The 19,636-nt window shown below is 34.6% G+C and overlaps 3 protein-coding genes across 6 annotated transcripts; 2 read left to right on the top strand and 1 right to left on the bottom strand.

The window, feature by feature from the left end:
• The first annotated feature begins 5,840 nt into the window (after positions 1-5,840).
• On the top strand, positions 5,841-8,731 carry LOC132621539 (protein PIN-LIKES 2-like). Of its 2 annotated transcripts, none has more exons than XM_060335853.1 (2): positions 5,841-5,990; positions 6,121-8,731. In XM_060335853.1, exon 2 carries the CDS (start codon positions 7,195-7,197, stop codon positions 8,563-8,565), a length of 1,371 nt encoding a protein of 456 aa, XP_060191836.1. In that variant the 5' UTR covers positions 5,841-5,990; positions 6,121-7,194; the 3' UTR covers positions 8,566-8,731. The 2 variants fall into 2 exon arrangements, with proteins under 2 accessions (XP_060191836.1, XP_060191837.1); XM_060335854.1 differs by having other exon boundaries at positions 5,847-5,990; positions 6,125-8,731.
• A 1,900-nt stretch (positions 8,732-10,631) lies between these two features.
• Positions 10,632-15,184, top strand: LOC132622849 (uncharacterized). Of its 3 annotated transcripts, none has more exons than XM_060337522.1 (9): positions 10,632-11,135; positions 11,551-11,602; positions 11,900-12,017; positions 12,434-12,505; positions 12,644-12,705; positions 12,814-12,964; positions 13,236-13,316; positions 13,396-13,485; positions 13,691-14,403. In XM_060337522.1, exons 1-9 carry the CDS (start codon positions 11,120-11,122, stop codon positions 13,709-13,711), a joined length of 663 nt encoding a protein of 220 aa, XP_060193505.1. In that variant the 5' UTR covers positions 10,632-11,119; the 3' UTR covers positions 13,712-14,403. The 3 variants fall into 3 exon arrangements, with proteins under 3 accessions (XP_060193505.1, XP_060193503.1, XP_060193504.1); XM_060337520.1 differs by having other exon boundaries at positions 10,639-11,135; positions 14,269-15,184; XM_060337521.1 differs by lacking the exon at positions 10,632-11,135 and adding an exon at positions 11,181-11,215 and having other exon boundaries at positions 14,269-15,184.
• Positions 15,185-15,324: 140 nt separating this feature from the next.
• Positions 15,325-18,661, bottom strand: LOC132622847 (eukaryotic translation initiation factor 5-like). Its single transcript, XM_060337516.1, has 2 exons — positions 18,460-18,661; positions 15,325-17,233 (listed from the first exon to the last, which is right to left on the bottom strand). The coding sequence occupies exon 2, from the start codon at positions 16,935-16,937 to the stop codon at positions 15,591-15,593; it is 1,347 nt and encodes a 448-aa protein (XP_060193499.1). The 5' UTR covers positions 16,938-17,233; positions 18,460-18,661; the 3' UTR covers positions 15,325-15,590.
• Positions 18,662-19,636: the final 975 nt, after the last annotated feature.

The following is a 19,636-nucleotide window of genomic DNA, read 5'->3' as shown; positions in this document are numbered from 1 at the left end:
TCTGCAAAATAGACAATAAATTGTCTCCATTAATAAATCAGAAACATCAATAGGAAAAGAATGTGTCTCTTTGCAAAAGTTTTCTAATCGATCTAGCTATAATAAGAGCCAAAGCAATTTGAACACGTCAAACTTTAAAAATGTCATACCATTATCTCACTACTACTAATGAAAACAAAGCACCACATTGTTACCAAAATGAATATTCAAAAGATCTATAAAAATGTGTCATATTTATAGACAAATAAAATGCTATTGATGTGAACACAACCACAAAAGAGTTTAAGGTAAAAATATATCACGTGAACCTTGAAACTGATATTATTATTCGAAGAGCAAATAATTTCCATTAACAGAACAAACCAGAGACTTTTCTTTACTTTGTGTGATGCAAAGCCCTTTTTAAACACAACTTTAAAAAATATTCCCCATAAGCATGCATATCAAAGTTTATCACCGAATTGAAATTTTCTACTTCCATCAAAAGGCACATTTTAAAGAAGACAAATGGGAAAAACTAAAAGGACAGTAGTGACAGGAAATATTGGCATTAGCATATATGAAGTCAGTAGGAAGGAGGATGATAGTAATTACTATGAGATATCAAAGGACACAAACCAAAAACGGATGATACTAATTAATTTATTTGTTAGGACCGAAACGCTTATTGGCAGTTATGTATGAGGCTTTAGGGGCTGCTTTAGTATCAGATAATTTCGTGGCCTTTTATTCTTTAATGATTAATGTCATTGGCTTTTTAGTAGAGTAACACATTAATTTAAAATGAGGAAAAAATTTAAAAAAAGGAGAAAAAAGATAAATAGTTTTCTAGGCCATTAAGAGGTGCCACATCGCCTTGTGTATGCCTAGCTTTATATTATATATAGACTAGTCAAACTTAAATTTCCAAAGCACAATTAATAAGATTATTAATTTAATAAATTAAACTTCTAACAAATATACTTTGTTAAGTGAGTGTCAAGTTAACTTGAAAATAATTTATCTCTTGATTCTGCACGGAACCAGCTAAACATAACGTCATTTTCATCCAATGTCTCCGGTAATTGAAGTTCTTATTCCATGCACCAAAGGAAAACAACATGTACAGATCATGTCGATGGTGAGATAACATGGCAAAAAGGTTATTAGTACTTCAAGCTTATTAAGGTAAACGATAGATAATATTAAATGCAATGCACAAATTTAGTATGATTGAGAAATCAAAGATACACTTTCCTCTTGCTTTTGGTTTTAGCCCTTATCACTTTAGGAGAGATATTAGAATATTGAAACATAAAAGGAGTGCCATTGTGATTGTCAAAAGAATGTCATCTCTACATTCACCAAACCAATATATATCTTAATATGGAATAAGTACTCCCTTTATTCTAATATATGTGTCATACTTTATGTGCTAATCTATTTCAAAACGAATGTTATATTTTTTATGTAAAAATAATTTAAGTAAATCTCTCATTTTACTCTTAATGAGATTTAGCCACACATATATTCATGATTTGTTTTAGAACATAAATTTTTTAAAAAATTATTTTCTTCTTAAATTTCTTGTGTAGTCAAACACCTTCAAATAAATAAATACGGAAGAAGATCATAATAAGAGAGTCATAACTCATAATTACCAGCAAGGCTGATAATTTGCTTGTACATGCTAAAGAATCCATCGGCTTGTACATGCTAAAGAATCCATCGGTTGTTAAAAGTACCTCAGGCCAATTAATTTCTTAACTGTACTCATAGTTATTCAGTTACGGTCTGGAATTTTGGCGGGCAATTGGTCAGGAATGCCCTTATTTTGGGATGACCTTTAACTTTTGCCCAGTGAATTGGTGATCTTTAACTTTTGTCCTTCGCCTAATATCATGAGTTTGTGGTTAGAATCCCGGCTTAGCCAAAAAAAAAAAAAATCGCAAGACAGAGTTTTGTAACAAAATTAGGCCTATTCAGGCAAAAGTTAGGCGTCAGATAAAAAATTTTGATTGCAAAACTCTACCTGCAGGCAGAATTTTGCAAGCCAACGTTAGGCCTCAGACATAGTTTTGCAAGCCAAAGTTAGGCCTGCAGGAATAGTTTTGCAAGCCAAAATTTGGCCTCAGACATAGTTTTGCAATCCAAAGTTAGGCCTGCAGGCATAGTTTTGCAAGCTAAAGTTAGGCCGCAGGCATAGTTTGCTTGCAAACTCTCTCTTAAAGCAGAGTCTGTCTTTAGATATAAGGCAAACTATAATTTAAACCTCCGCCTTGCAATTTTTTTTTAATTTTTATCTGAGCAGGGGTTCGAACCCGGAACCCACCAATTTTTAGGCAAAAGGGAAAAACTAAAAATTTAAATTTGAGGAGCAAAAATTAAAGACCAGTGCTTTTGAAGGGCAATCTGCACAAAAAAATGAACTTTGGCCCACAAGATATGAAAAAGGTTTACATCATTTTTTTGTGCGGATTTCCCTTCAAAGGCACTCGTCTTTAATTTTTGCCCTTCGCCTAATGCCCCGAGGTTCTGGGTTTGAACCCAGCTCAATAAAAAAAATAAAAAAAAAGGAAAAAGGAATTTCGCATGGCAGAGGTTTGTAGCAAAGTTAGGCCTATTCGGATAAAAGTTAGGCCTTAAGGCAAACTTTTACCTAAAATTAGGTTGTAAGGCAAATCTCTGTCTTAAGGCCTAACTTTTGGCAAAAATTAGGCCTATTCGGGCAAATTTTTGCCAAAAGTTAAGCCTTAAGGTAGAGATTTGTAAAATTTCAACTAAGTAAAAAACAAAAATTGCCCGAAGGAAAAACTCTACCTTGCGATTTTTTTTTAAATTTTTTACTGAGCGGGGGTTCGAACCCAAAGCCAAAATATTTTTAGAGAAGAACAAAAATTAAAAACCACCAATTTAAGGGATAAAAATTAAAGGCCAGTGCCTTTGAAGGTCAATCGTGCAAATGGCCCGGTTTACATTAGCCCTCTTAGGGTGGGCCAGACGGTGGCAGTGGTACCAATTAGGATACATTTTTTTTTGTGCGGAGTGCCCATCAAATGCAATGATCTTTAATTTTTGGCCCTTTCCCCTAATATGACGAGATTTAGGGTTCGAATTCCGCTCAGTAAAAAAAAAGAAAAAGCTAATTTCGCAAGGTAAAGTTTTATAGCAAAATTAGGCCTTAAGACAGAGTTTTGCCTTTACGTATAAGGCAAGACATAGTTTTGACATGCCTGAAGGTAAAACTCTACTTAAGATAGAGTTTCAAGAGTTTTGCAGGCAAATCTCTGCCTAGCGAATCTAAACTCTACCTTACGAATTTTTTACTGAATGGAGGTTCGAATCCATAACTAAGGAATTCTAATAAAGGGCAAAAATTAAAGACTATTCATGCGAATTGCCCGATAGGATATCAAAAAGGTGGGCTTAATAAAAATCTGACTCGAGGAAAGAAAATTGTCCAATCCTACAAATGTGAAGACTTCTTTTTCGAAAATACTGTAGATCGGAGAATACAAAAAAAATCAAGGAAACATTTTCACGTACTAAACGTTTGCTTCAGCCAAAATGAGTTAGATAGAGGTTATAACTTTAAAACGAAATTTTCATTTATGCAGTGAATAAATTCATATGTTTGTCTGTTTGTTTCATGTTTTGTCAAAGCTCTACGGCAAGTTGATTTTGTATAGTAATAGAGCTCGAGTTGTCTTTTGGATGGATGAGAGGCTATCCCACCTCAATTCTTGGACAAATATATCACTCACCTAACATCTTTGGACGGATTATATAAGTTACAACATATATTAAAAGATTAACGCTCTAGTTAAACTTGGAGAAGATGTTCAATAGGGGAAAGCTATTAAAAATCGGTCAATGCAATCTTGTGGACTTCAAATAATTACGAGGATTCTTTTAGCATAGTTTCGATTGTATGTCACCCTTAGATCTTTAACTAGTAGAGTCATAAAAAGTATTAATGAACTTGAAATATTTTAATTTAGTTGAGCAAGAGTTTAAAAAAAATTCATGGATATGAATATAAAAATTAATGCTACATATTGATAAATGAAAAAAAAAAAAAAACATATACTAACCTATCATATAAAAGTTAAGCAACCCCCATATTCGAACCAAGATGTTGTCTAATTACACTAAAAATTACAAATGTCTGGAACAATATATATGTTTTCAATTTATTATAATTAAAGTTTTGATTTTTTTTTTAATTAAACTTTCTTCTTATCTATCATCTATTATTTCTTTTCTGTGAATTCAATTTTTTTGGTATTTTATGTGTTACTTTCAGTATTATCTTTTTTCTTATTTCATTTATTTCCATCTCTTTCTTATTATTACCTCTTCAATTTAAATTTTAATAGTTGCAATGTAAGTAGCTTAAATAGGAGAAGAGAGAGGATAATAGATGTTAGACTTTTTAGGTAAATTGAGGGAAAGCGTGCAATTAACGATAGAAATATAAACCCAAAACCCCCTTTGCCATATACTTGTCAAAGTATAGATTAGGAGAAATGAGATCCATTTGTCTTGTAAAAGGATATCACCAACGATTTTAGGATTACCGCTAATGAAATATATATCAATTGCTTAACTTCATCCTCATGTATGTGAAAAACTGTATGGAAAAAAGATATATTCGTACCTGCATAATATGTATCTTTTGCTTTTTATCACACACATACTAACTCCTAAATATATTAATCTTGTCATTCAAATATGAAATTCCTGTCACAGCGATAATAAATCGATCAAATCCTGCACCTTCGTGTTTTATTTTTCAAGTACCGAGCATGAATAATTCATGCTTCAGGTAGTGAAAACAATTGCATTTGAAAATCATTATTCGTAGACCACAGAATCAGCAAGTAAAATGAGCCAAACCTCTGCATTGTTGATACACTTCGTAATATAATGCACATTCTATGTATTAAGTTATGCCGGTTACTATTCAAACAACATGTCTTTTTGAAAAAAAATAAGAGGATAGAAAACTGAATGTATTGAGTGTATGGAAGTTTATGTTTAAGCATTACGTATTTTTGGAGAAAAAAATAGGAAGATTCATCAAAAAATGCCAAAAAGGAGAAGCAAATAAAATAAGAAAATCTCTTACAAATACAAAATCATCTACTTAATGGATGTAAAATAAAAAAAACAGAAAAATTAACTTAGATAAGTAAATTAGAGGCGTGGATATAATCCACACATTTAGTCTAAAATACTTCCCGTCTCATTTTATGTGAAGGTATTATTGTTTGAGAAGTCAAATAATTTTTTCTTAGAATATATTTTTCTCAACTTTTTAAAGATATTTTGAATCATTAATTATATTGACTTGTAGTACTTTCGTGTATTTTTCAAATATGTGAATTTTAATTTAAAAATATTGAAGAATCTTATACCCAATTTCATAAGAAAAATCAAATGTTTTCACCCTCATACTCTGAAGCTTTTAATATAAATTGGGACAGAAAGACTAATTATTTCTACAAAGGAAATAAAATTTTACATTAACGATTACAAATCTAAAATGCAAACTCACATGTGGATGAAGAAGTGGGGAAGAGATCATAATAGAAACCACATGGAAGTTTTTGAAAGTCGTGATAATTTTCTTCTTCGTCATTCTTTTTTACAATTTCTCGAATTTTGTCCAATATTTTGTCCAAATGTGTCCATGGGAATTAAAGAATACAATCCCTAATGCTAAAAAAAAATAAGGTAACAAATTTGGACAACTCACCTAACTTCATAATATACGAGACAAACGATGGAGAAATGCATGTGAAGTTTCCTTCAATTGTTTTTTCATGGGTTCATCATTCATGTGGGGAGTGGTGGGGCAATAAGATATTCCTTTTTCTAGAATAGTTTTTTACTCAAGCAGATTCAACAATACTTAAGTGACCACATTGATGCAAATCATTTGCACAAGTGTCAGAATTTCACATGGAGGCATTTTCACGTAGCTATTACCTTTGGAAGATATTAAGGTATTTTTCTATCCAAAAGATAATTAAGTTTAAATCGAATCATATCACTCGATCCCCTGCTGATTCCTGATTAATTTGCTTATATATACATGATTAACTTATTAATTTAGATTTTGTTTTTCTAATTAAGAGAGGCAGCACGAAAAACAACAGATGGAGGCGGTTCTCGAATTCACATCCAACAGTAGTATTCAAAACTGTCACTATTTTCTTTTTACCTCCGTCCCAGAGAGATCAATAGTTTATTATATATCGCAACCAAAAACCCAGCTTCTCATTGGAGGTAAATTAGTTGAATTATGAAAAAATTTACTCACTTAATTATATTTCATAAGTATATATCGTAACATTAATTAATTGCTTAATTATGATAGGATAATATTTTTTGAGTTTATGTAATACACACCATTAGTGTAAATAGTTTTTACACCATCATACTAACTTTACTTGGCTTCTAGCAGTTAACATATCTTATTTTAATATTTTCAAATACTAATTTTAAGAAAGCTTACAGATAAATATCCTTATAGTAAAAAAAATATTTAGACCGACAGATATAAAACTTAAAACTCATGTGTTTTTAAGGTGAACCCAGGATTTTTTTATTAATTCCTACCGATTGCACTAACCTTGCTGAAGTAATAAATAAAGCTACGTACATAGACACAGTGCACCTAACTGGTTCAATCATAGAGTAGCTAGTTTCGTGTTCTCTTTGTCACTTTTCAGTTCTGCTTGGACAAGGCTCTATCTCTACCAGCAAAGAGGTTGCATCTGCAACTCAGCTCAGTATCTGCTTCTTCATATTGCGTAAGACAAGTATTTGCCGTCTTAACACTTCTTTTTTCTCTTTTTTTTTTTCCCCACTTATTGGTTTTAGGTACCTTAATATCTTGCTCTATCTTTTTGCTACCATCTTTATTATATATTTTAGCAGTTTGACCATTTCCAAGGAATCTTATTTTGGGATTCTTGGATTTGAACTGTAGTTTAGGTACTAGTATCCTTTGAATTGAGTGCCTTTTTAGATTGTTACCAAGATACTATTGGTAACTTGTAATCTTCTTAATTGGGGTTAGATTTTTCAAATCTGAAGGTCTTTCTGAGACCCACCTTGTAAAGTTTCAATCTTTACAAGAACTTCAACTGATTTTGGGGTTTAATAAAGGTTCTGGAAAGTTCCTTAGTGGTTTCAAGCTAAAAAATGGAACCCTCATCTGCTGAAAGTCAGGCCAATATGTATTATAGTAGACATTACCTTGTATATGCTGTTCTACCATTGTTGAAACTCCTATGTTTAACTGTTATTGGCCTAATTCTTGCACATCCAAGAACCCAATTAGTTCCTAAAGCTACTTTTAAGCTCCTTAGTAAGCTTGTATTTGCTCTCTTCTTGCCTTGTACTATCTTTATTCACCTTGGTGAGACTATTACTGTTCAGAATTTTTTGCGCTGGTGGTTTATACCAGCTAATGTACTTCTCAGTACTGCAATCGGTTGTCTGTTGGGGTACTTGGTAGCTAAAATTTGCAAGCCGCCCCAGGAGTACTTTAGGTTCACTATCATTGCGACTGCATTTGGGAATACGGGTAATTTGCCTCTTGCCATTGTTGGATCGGTGTGTCATAGTAGTGACAATCCTTTTGGTCCGGATTGTTACACAACTGGTGTGTCTTATGTGTCGTTTGCACAATGGGTTGCAGTGTTCCTTGTTTACACTCTTGTTTACCATATGATGGAGCCCCCGTTGGAGTACTTCGATGTTGTTGAAGACGGTGGTGAGATTCAGGAGCCGTTACCTAGTAATGATCTAAGTAGGCCACTTCTTGTGGAAGCTGAGTGGCCTGGTATGGAAGATAGAGAAACTGAGCATTGCAAGACGCCTTTTATTGCACGGGTTTTTGCAAGTGTCTCAACCCTTTCGAGTAGTTCTATTCCTGATCCTGATAGTTTGGATAGTTTGGAGGAATCGCCACCAGCTCCAAGGAGTCCAAAATCTATTAGATGTTTGGCGGAGCCCCGGATGGTTAGAAAATTAAGAATTGTTGCTGAACAAACGCCAGTTCGCTATGTTCTCCAGCCTCCGATGTTTGCTATTTTATTGGCTTTTCTTGTCGGAATGGTTCCACCGATTAAGTCTGTTGTTTATGGTAATGAGGCTCCTCTTGCGTTCCTCACGGATAGTTTACAAATTCTTGCTCAAGCTATGGTGCCTTCAGTTATGCTGATTCTAGGAGGAATGCTTGCTGAGGGTCCGAATGAATCTTTACTTGGGGTTCGAACCACCGTTGGGATTACTGTTGCTAGACTTTTAGTCCTTCCTTTGGTGGGAACAGGAGTGGTCTATTTGGCTGATCAAATGAACTTTTTAATCCCTGATGATCAGATGTACCGGTTCGTTCTTTTGTTGCAGTATACAACACCAAGTGCCATCTTGTTGGGAGCAGTTGCTAGCTTGAGAGGTTATGCAGTCAGAGAAGCTTCAGCAATGCTCTTCTGGCAACATGTATTTGCTCTGTTTTCTCTTTCAATATACGTTATTATTTACTTCAAGATTCTGCTTTCTTATGTCTGAGGTTTGTTGGAAACATTCGTGCACTATCGTGTCAATTTTAGAGTTCCTATGTAATAAGCGACATGGCATAGTTGTGATCAATTCTCAGTGTCTCTACTTGTTTCAGTGCATAAATTAATTAACTTATGTACTACAGTATATATATGTAGTGTGTGCCTTACCTTTCTATGTTTTGTTTGAAGCATTATAGATCAAGGAACAAATTGAATCTCTCTTACGCGGTGCTTCCCTATTTGCTTGGAAATCCAATGTAAGGGAAAGTAACAACTTCCTTATATGAAGCTTCTATCCAATTGTAAAGTAGACATTGTTTGTTAACCTCATATGTTAAAGGTTTTAAGTCCCCAGGCAAGAATTTTTTGATTTACATCTTATATGCTTTATAAAATCCGGTGGCTGTCCAAGTTTGAGTTTTGGCTAAGTCAGTATGCTTTTTCTTGGGAGCTTTGGAGGATGGAGCTGAGGCTCATGTTATTTTCTGGTCCAATCCACTCTTGATGTGACGAGCACATCTCAATTTCCATAGGCAAATCATGTGAAATAGAACCTTGTGGATTTCCATGGATCGTGGTGACAAGGCTGTTATGCAACTTATAATATTCGGTCGCGTATTTAAGTCACGGATTCTTTTGACTTGCACATGCCTAAAGCGCGAATGCATCGTTAAACATGCTCAAAATAAACACATGGCATAATGAACTTTTCCCTTTTAGACATGCAAAATTTATACTAAGAAATATGTGTTTGGACAATCATTTTAAAAATGTTTTGAAAACTTTCGTTTGATGAAAGCAGATTTGAGACAATTTTATTTTTTGAGAAGGGAGTAAAACTTTTAAAAGCAACAATTATTCAAACACATTCGAGCGTTATTAGTCTTCCCTTTGGTCAAAGTGGTGGTAAAGAAGTAAATGTAAATAGAAACTACTCCTAATATTCTATTTCAGTGTCGTTAATTCCGTTTCTTTTGACATAATCACACTTCTCATTATCCATCATGGCGAACTTTTGGTTCTGCTCTTTTAAGCTTTTATATTTACCTTGAGACCACATCACTTTTTTATCCTCATAAGGCATAATCTTTCCTTTTTTCTCGCCTAAAAGTCATCCTAAGGACCTAACGGAAAGTAATAGCTTACCATTTTAAATAGGGAAACGTGGCAAACATTTAGTATCTAATTATGTTTAGTAGCTATAGTTTGAATTAATTACTTTTCATAGCTAAAAGTTGTATTTGAATTACCTATCATAGCTACATTATATATTTAAAGTAAAATACTCTATTTTTATTATTTTTATCTTGACTGAGAATTTTAGTATGTATTCAACTTTTGCTAATTACTTTCGCTACTTTTGCTATTTTAGAATTGAATACATCCGATTTGAATAAGCCTAGCTACGAATTGAATACAACTTAATTGAATACATCCGAATTGAATAAGCCTAACTATTTTGCTAATGAATACAACTTAATTGAATACATCAGAATTAAGTACACAACTTAGCTAGGCATATTCAATTCGGATGTATTCAATTAAGTTGTGTACAACTTATTCATTAGCAAATGTATTCAAATACTCTACTTTTGCTATTTTAGAATTTTTATCTTAACTGTAGCTACGAAATGCAATTAGCAAAAGTGTAGCTAGGCTTTGAAAAAAAAAAACAAAGTGTAGTCATTTGTGTGTAAGTTCCCCTTTTCAATATTTAGTTATTGCTTCTTCTCTTTTTTTTCCCCCTTTTAAGTTAATTTTCTTAAAAAAGTTCCCAAGTGAAAACAGATAAATCAATTAATCAACTGAACTTCACATCAAATTAGTTGGGTTCAACCATATGATTCTCTAATCTAGTCCGCTCTATTCAAGTCCATTAATTCAATGCTAAATAAAATTCTTTACATCTAATAATGTAGTTGTAACTATTTATAAGCTGGATGTCAATGTACTACTTTCTTTGTCCCAACTTACGTGACACATTTTCCTTTTCAGTCTGTCCCAAAGAGAATGTTATCTTTCTATAATTAGAAATAATTTAACTTTAAAATTTTATTTACCTTTAATGATATGATTTATAACCACACAAATATCTTTTAAAAAAATTTAGACCACAAATTTAAAAAAAAAAAAAAAAACTTTTCTTTATTAAACTTTATGTCAACTCAAATGCCACATAAATTGTGACGGAGCTGAGTACATTATTTCTCTTGTTGCTCCGTGAACGTAAAAGGAAATAAACTAAAGAAAAAATAAAAATCTCTGCCCTGTAAATTATCAAAAAGGAAATATTCGAAAAGTGACCATAATGGGACCTCGAATTGGGTATTGCTAAAAAGGCATTTGGATTTGGATTGCTGCAGAGGTTGACTCATGATCATGACTAAAACAACTAAAAAAAACTGCTGCTTTATACTTAAACCATAATTCTGGAGAAAACCTATTCTGAAAGATTTGGACATTGAGAAAAATTGGGAGGGCAAATTGTAGAATGGGAAATGAAAATACATAGTGGAAGCAAAGAATGAAGAGGAAGGAATAGTGTTTCTTCTCTTGCAAAAATGCTATCCCATTCTTGTAAGTTTTCCTCTTCTTCATAACTAATACACTTACTTCTCTTTCCCATTGTTCAAATTAGTTCCCTCGTAGAATCAAAGGTATTGAAACTTTGCTTACTCTTAGCCTATTGGTCCTTTTTTTTCCTCACTATTTTCAAACATTCTTGGATTGTTTCATTTTTCCGACTACTTTTCGTCCGATAATTCTTGGAATCCCCTTCTTCTTGGTCTAGCTTCCCAGATTATCATGTTCTTAAAAAAAAATATATGATTTCACTTTTTCCAGTTCAAAATATATAATGTCATACTATCTAAGATTTTATGTTACATGATTTGTGATTTAATGTAACACAGTCATGTTTCTAACTTATGTCACTCTTGTTATAGTTGATCCTGTTTTCTCTCCTCATTACAAAATATCTAACATAATGCAGGTGGCTGTTTCGGAACCTGGAAGTCATTTTCGCGAAGAGTACATATGAATATGTAAGTTGTTACATTCCCCCCAAAAAAAAAAAAAAAAAAAAATGAAAAACGACAAACAAGTACTACTCTCACAAATGTGAGACTATTTTGCTTTATTGGTGGAGGGGTTGCTAAGAAGGTGCTATGATAGCAAAAGGGAAAAAAACTAATAGCCTGATTACACCAAATGAATGAATATACGTATTCTCTTTATTGCTTGATTTAGTGTGAAAACAAGGGGTGTTGGAAAGTAAATTCAAGCAAACGCGTAGTTGCATGCTGTGATATTAAAGAATGAGAAAATTTTGGTTCGTATAGGATGGAAATCCATGTTGTAGAGTCTGCAGCAAGGAAGATGGAAGAATGTAGGATTTGCCATGATGCTGATGAAGATTCTAATATGGAGATTCCCTGTTCTTGCCGTGGAACCCTCCAGGTTTGTGTTGAGCTAACTATTTGCTCATTTGTGATACATGTCGATCTGATTTGTCTCATATCTGAAAAAATATGCTTACTGCTCTCAGTTTAGGTATAAACCATTCCAGAGGTAGCACATATGGATCTATATATATATATATGAAATTTGTTACCATGAGTTTCCATTTCCAGAAATCTTTTAGCTATACAACTTAGTTATTAGGAGCAGCTCTTAGTAAATTGAGCTCTCTACTAGAGCTTTGTAACAAAGCACATTTGGGCTTCCTATCAGCTTGTTGTTGCTCTCCTTTTAGACTCCAGAGTAACTAGTGATGTCAAGTTAAAAACAGAAATTGTGCTGCCTGGTCAAGCTGTTTCTTGCATGCTTAATCATTTAGTAGTGTTTTGTTCTTAATGAAGTTTTCGTATACGCAGTATGCACATCGCAAATGTGTACAGAGGTGGTGCAATGAGAAGGGGGACACCATCTGTGAAATCTGCCGCCAGGTCCAATTGAGATTGCACAGTTTCTTATCATGTCTTCATTTTTTAAGCCAGGACCTAAATGTTGCTATCCATTATTCTGTATATGCTGTTGAAAGTAGGTTGCTCTTAACCATGCTTCTCTTTAACGTGAGATTGCAGAATTTTAAGCCAGATTATACAGCACCAGCTCCTCTTTTTTGCGGATTTCCAACGAACATGAGGTAATTTTACCAGCTGAAATTTCGCCAGTTATTTCTTCACAAGACTGTACTTTACAATTCCAACTAATAACTATGGCTGCTGTGCTTGGTTTGTCTTTGCTATCACAGAGGAAACTGGGATATTTCCATGGGTGTGGTTGATTATCCTCATTTTGCTGCATTGGTTTCTGCAGACCACAATTTTATGGATTATGACTCAGATGAGTATTCAGCATTTTATCCCAGAAGTTTGATATGCTGCCGTATTGTTGCCATAACTGTAAGCACCCTCTCACCATAGTTTAGGCATACAGGCATTCCAGCGCGTTTTGGTGGAGGGACGTGCTATCTGTCACATCCATTAGTTTATTTGTGGGTGTTATCTACAAGTGATTTAAAAAACGTAGTGATACACCATTGAGTATAATCAATAGAGTAAGCACTGGATGGCTAATACACCTAAATAGTAGTCCATGCCTCTAGATTATGTTCTTTTTTCTTGTCAATCGAGGTACAATCTATAAGATCAACTTCTTCCCTTGTCCATGCAGTTTGTGCTTCTACTGATGTTGCGTACAATGCTGCCAATAATATTTGGTGTTGCTGGAGATAACTCGGTAACATTGGTCATGGTTAGTGAGAGTTAAATTTCTTTTGAAAGAGAAAACTTTTGCCTTTTCCTCTGAGTGGTTTATATATTTGTCTCTGTAGTTGTATGTGTTGAAAATCATTGGAATCCTACTGGCAATCTATGTATTGGTGAAAGCTTTAATTGCTGTTCGACGCCGAAGGCATCAACAGGTGGGTAAATCAAAAACTCTTGTTATATTTTTGTAGCTAATATTATAGTATTTTTCTTTTCTGATAGTGATCTTCAGTTCATTTTAGGTTCCCTTGAAAATGCTCAATATGGTTTCAATTGCAGTCACTTTGTAATCCCTTAATTTCTGTTGCGCCATGCTTCTCATAGCATCAGGCTTTTGAACCTGTTATATTTCTGCTACAGGAACAGCACAGAACTGCATAGACACAGCAACGCTGTTTATCCAATGAAATTTGCAGTAACTGATAACAGCACTCATAATGACAGTTTGATTTTGAATTACAGAGAAAGATATTTTTAATTTGCCAACAACAACAACATACTCAGTATAATCCCATTAGTAGGGTCTGGGGAGAGTAGAGTATATGCAGACCTTACCTCTACCTTAGTTTCCGATAGACCCTCGGCTCAGGATAAAACAAAAACAAAGCAGGTCAAAATGGAAAAAGGAACAGTAACTACAGCAAAACAGTACGCTAAGCAAACAACAAATTTTTTAACCTACCAGTGAGATATTAATATGACAGATACATAAGAGTGAAAAATATGATATCAGACTGACTTGTACGTGTTTTATGAAGTAACACTTATAGCCCAAACCTGAATGAATATTACTTGCAAAAATTAACTCTGCTACGATAAGCAATAATGTGTTTCTCATGTTGATGAGTTTCAATGGTCATTCATGCGCACTCTGTGCACCCTTCAAAATGTGATGGCCGTTGATTTCCAATCTCTTCTCTTCTTTATGTTGGTTTTAGGATCTTCATCACTCTCAGATTGTCTCGTCGGATGAAGAATATGAATTACCATTACAACAGCTTCGGCACTCTCAGATTGTCCCATTGAATGATGAGAATGAACTACCACTACATCCACCTCAGCCACATATTATACATGTCTAATGAACCCTTAGCTTAAAAGACTATTATCTCAACACCATTGAGAAGCTGCAGGTGGTGGTCCTCCGTAAATGTCATCAGCTCACTGCTCCATGATTGAGTATTCTTCTGTTGCGATTCAACCAAAAGATGGTTGAGTTGTTGCCAGTCAGATTAAGCAAAGCTGCAAAAAAGAAATCACATGCTCTCGCATAGCAGTGTCTGCTTTCGAGAAGTTTCTAGCTCGCTTTAAATATCTGGTACTCCATCCAACATCAGATTCACTGTAATAATACTAGAAAGAGACCTGTAGAATATAGCAGAAAAACAAATGATATCACAGCATCGTCAAATTTACAATACATCCCTATGTACGGGCGTGAATAATTCCCAGTTCCGCATTGTACGAAGAAAGCCAAGCTCAGGCATAACTTATCATGTTGGAATCTTAGCAAGACTCATTTTCAAATGAATTTTATGACATTTAAATTGGTTTACAACATTGAAGCATATTAACTACTACAGTAGTAAGTATATATCCGATGCGACTAATCATTCCGGAGAGAATAAAGGGAAATACTTATATACATGTGTTCGACTAAAAAGTACATGTTTTATTCGTTTGGTTTAATCTGGTGAATGCAATCATTTTAGTAAGACAGATACACTTAAAAAAAATCGACGCCTGACTCATGAAAAAACATTTTTGGGAAGTTGAATCAAGGTTGAGTATCAGCATTGTAATTATACTCAGCAACATCCAGAAAGAATTACGTTAAGGATAATGTTGACCTCAGATGTCTGAAAATAACACAAACGCCGTCATATATTGTTGAAGCTCTGTAGTAAAAATATCACCACAAAAATCTAATCACCTAACCACGGGAAAGTTGATACTTTACATGAATATAGGAATTTAAACTTAAAAACTCATCCTCAACCAGAATGAATAAGTAGAACTAGCATATTCTGATACAGTACAAGTTTTCACCTTTTTAACCGTAAAAATGAAGACAAGACGGATCACACAACAGAAGTACGACCATGATATATAAAAGTACAGACCCAAGCAAAACCATAAATAAAGGAGAAAACATGACTACCGAACTAGTAAATAGTCACTGGCAAAACAGCATAAGCCTAAATGAGACAAAACGCAAGCCTGCAAAGAACAGTTTTAATAAGGAACGACAGTTGTGATCTCAGTCCTCCTCGGACTCCGACTCAGCACTCTGCAGCCAGTCAACAAAGGGTTTAACATTCTTCCAAATTTTAGAGTCCTTTTTAACCCCAGCAAGACCCTCTTGATACCATTGCACTATAAATTCCTCCTCCAACACATCAGCATCATACAAAGCTTTCAGAATGAGTGCTACTTCTTTCACAGCTGAAGGGTTAGACTTCCCACAGAATTCTTCCAGCGCTCGGAGCATACGTAGCTGTGACCCATCCTCTTGACCAACAGCAGCAAGAAGATAACCTTTCTTCTTAATAAGCTCCTTGGAGAACCCTTTCTCCACACCATCCAAGAGTGCCTCGTAGACAGCAGTAACTATGTCCTGAGGAGATCCAGAGAGTGAACCCAAGAAAGATCGAAATTGGCTGACCGTAACTCCCTTCTTTAGATGTACTTTCACCTCCTCAACAAGCATCTCAAAGGTTCTCTCTCCATTCTCAGCTTTGTGATCATCCTCAGATGGTGCAGAAACAGCCTTGGAACTTTGGGGCACTTTAGTAGCTGCCTTGGGCTTCTTCTCTGGCTCATTTGCGGAGAGCATAACCATTTCAGCTGTCACAGCATTCAACTGTTCCTGTATACGCTTCTGTGCAGCTTCCATTGATGTATCAGTTTGCCACTGAACATCATCATCTTCTTCATCCTCTTCTTCCCTGACATTCACATGCCTTTTGGGTGAGGAAGCATCCTCGTCAGAGCCACTGGCTTTCTTTTTAGAGATAGGTTTTCCACTGGCTTCCTTGGAAGAAACCTTTTTCTTTGTTTCTTTCTTCAGTTTCTTCAGCTCTTCATCAGCAGCCTCACCTTCCTTTAGACGCTCCTTTTCAGCTCTTCTCATTGCTTTCTTGTCCTTGCCACCCTTCTTAGACTCAGGTGGGTTCTTAAGAATAAACGTTGTCAGCTTGTCTCTCATGTCTACATCAGAAATAAAACCACACGCAGCACACTTCAGTTGGATCATCTGATTTTTTGTGATGAGGATCTCAGTTTCAGGATTTCCACACCCATAGCACTGAACATACTTCTTAATGAAAATCTCCAGAAGACCAGCAAGCTTGGCAGTATCATGAGCTCCATTGACAAGGGAAGTTCCAGTTTTTTCATCAAACTTTGACTGAGCTCCAAGCTCACAACCAAAATGTTTTGTGGTGTAAGATGCTGGCCTTGCTAGAGCTTTGGCAATGTCAACCATGTTAACCACGTTTGTCTTGATGCCATTCCCACGTCCCTCTATCTTGGTAATCATCCTCGGCATCTTGTACCTGTAGAAGGCATCATCACTGTTGGCAGCTCCAATATTCTGCAAAGCCATTCTGATTCAGTGAAATTTCCTAAATAAAGCGTTAGGGGTTTCTAGAGGATCCTTTGGCCCAAAATTTGTTGAGAGAAGGTTGCGTCTGGCTGCAACCACTGAGCTCCAAGTGTCCTTCCTGAAATAAGTCAAGATGCATACAGTCAACCCTATCAGAAATATGAGGACTCTTTTTTCTTGACGTAGGACAATATTCTCCAAGCAATCCAACGGATCCCAAATAGAGTGTGGCTTGTTCGGACATAAAAGAATCTTCAACTTGAGAAACAACAACTTGAAACCCACAAACTGGCAACCTTCAGAAAGAAAAGCCACATCAAAAAATAAGAAGTAAGCTTCTGTTACAACAACAACAACAACAACATACCCAGTGAAATCCCACAATGTGGGTCTGGGGAGGGTAAAGTGGATGCAGACCCCTACCTGGGAGGCTGTTTCCGAAAGACCCTCGGCTCAAGAGAAAACATGACAAAAAAGGTCTGAAAAAGGGCAAGCAGTTCAAAACGGTATGAAACTGAAACTAGCGAAAAAGGCATGATAAAGCAGTCCAAAAAAAGGAGCAGTGGCTACCACAGATAAATAAGATAATCAGGAAGCTTCTATTACCTTCCTTAAAATAAAAAATAAGAAGTTGCAAAAGAAGACATTTACTAATATAAGCTATGTAAAAATTGAAATAACAGGTTTCAGATTGAGCTTCCGCCTTAAAGACGAGGGAGATTTTTAACCCAATTCTTTCAGTTGTATAGCTGAAGCAAGTAGCTCTAGAATGCTATGTTCTGGAAAATTTATGTCTATGAATAAATAGAACGCCATAGGTACTATTCTCATAACTTAGGCATATTGCATAACCGGCTAAAGAGGCAATTTACATATTGCATATCTGAGCTTCTGAATTGTAAACTACAGCACCACTTGTTGGATAAGAGACTTGTAGTCGTAAGATTTTAAAACTCTCGACAGATATACCGCTCACATATTGCATGTCTGAGCTTCTAACTTGCAATCTAAAGTAGCACTTGCTAGAAGAAAAACCCATTATTGTAAAAATTTGGACTCAAAGTGATATGCTGGTAGTCTTTAATATGGAATTGACAAGAGTTTGTTCAAAACAGACAAGCCATTGTCATTGTTAATATAGCCTACTAATCAGTAATCACAATAACTTAATAAATTAGGATGAACATCCATGTTCCGACCATCTAAATTAAGCATCAATCATTAAATATTAAGATACTCATAACCAGCGTATATAAAGCACACAAAGACAGACACAACAGAACCATCGATAATGAATAACAACATATATATTCACCACCGTAAACATAAAACTAATTACTCAGCTATACAAAAATACGTGGCAGAAACTAAGCCATTGACATTGTACACAAGTATAAACACATTGACAAATCAATTAATACTCAACCATAAAACTGAAAATAAACCTATGTAATGCACGAAGACGATATTCAATCAACAGGAAATAAAAGTAAACATAACAAATGGAAATCAAAAATCTCACCGATTGAACAACGTAAATATAATATTTGAATGAACAAAGTGTGGAGCAGTTGGAAAAGGAAGATTAGGGTTAGAATATATAAAGGAGGAGGATGAATAATATATGAGGCGGCGTAGCGATTGCTTATATAGGGTTTGAATCAAGGAAGGAATTGGACTAACCAGATACTTCTCCTACTCTGTGAGAAATTTCAATTCTATTTTTTTAGTTTTTTTGGGGGGGGGGTTTCTAATTTTTTATTTACCCTCTAAAAAATCCTTATTTATTAATCCTGGCCGTTCATTATGCGATGACCTAGTTGATAAGATTTAGTCACGTTTCATCCTCACCGCAAGAAAATCTGCTTGGCGGTTTCAAGTTTTTCTTTGTTAAAACTACACACTAAAAGAAAATTTTAATTTAGATACTACTATTTAATATTTCAATTTTTTACTATAAAGTTTATATTACAATTAGAAACTATATCAAAAGTTATTTATTTAATTTATCCATTAAAGGAAAATAGTGAATTTCAAGAGTACGATGATTAATATATCTAATTTCCAAAATAAGCTTGAAAATCAGTTTATTATTAGTATTTGATAAGTAAATCTACCTACTAGAATTGCTGTAAAAGTAGTATAAAAATCCCGGTTGTTTATTGTCGTGAACATCTTTAAACTTCAAATAAACCTCTATTGAATCCCCAAATAATTGTAGTAATATTTTGTTGGACCGGCCAAAAAAAAAAATTGCAATGAAAATAAAAAACAATTGAATATAGTCAAGGAAAAAACTGTACGATTTTCAAATAATACTGACGTCACTTAAAATGAAGCATCCAAACCACTATAGTCGGATGGGTTGCTCCTCCCTTAATCAGAGATCTCAGGTTCAAACTTTGGGTATGAAAAAATTCTTGGTAGGGAGCGCTTTCCCCTAAATTCGGCCCTGAGTGGCGCAAATCTAGATTTAGTCAGGCTCTAATGTGGACACTGAATATTATGTGGGAAACTAAAAAAAAAAACACTATACTACAAAATAATCTATCTATCTATCTATACTATATTAAAAGCAAGAAGGACCTTAGAAATGTTGTTTTTAAAAAAAAAAAAAAACAGCATTAGAAATAGAATTGTAATTAAATTAAATACTACCATGAAGAAAGAAACAAAATTCTATTAGGTTTTGGAAAAGT

The sequence above is a fragment of the Lycium barbarum genome, chromosome 12 (genome assembly GCF_019175385.1).
Source record: "Lycium barbarum isolate Lr01 chromosome 12, ASM1917538v2, whole genome shotgun sequence".
NCBI classification, from domain to species: domain Eukaryota; kingdom Viridiplantae; phylum Streptophyta; class Magnoliopsida; order Solanales; family Solanaceae; genus Lycium; species Lycium barbarum.
Note: the sequence above shows the minus strand (reverse complement) of the source record. Positions and strands in the feature narration are given on the sequence as shown.

What these genes read in the sequence shown, in the direction of transcription:
- LOC132621539 (XM_060335853.1), top strand. Translation starts at nt 7,195, where the DNA reads ATGGAACCCTCATCTGCTGAAAGTCAGGCCAATATGTATTATAGTAGA.
- LOC132622847 (XM_060337516.1), bottom strand. Translation starts at nt 16,937, where the DNA reads ATGGCTTTGCAGAATATTGGAGCTGCCAACAGTGATGATGCCTTCTAC.
- LOC132622849 (XM_060337520.1), top strand. An exon ending in CTTGCCGTGGAACCCTCCAG is followed by an intron (nt 12,018 to 12,433) that starts GTTTGTGTTGAG and finishes TCGTATACGCAG; the next exon opens with TATGCACATCGCAAATGTGT. An exon ending in GACGCCGAAGGCATCAACAG is followed by an intron (nt 13,486 to 14,268) that starts GTGGGTAAATCA and finishes TGTTGGTTTTAG; the next exon opens with GATCTTCATCACTCTCAGAT.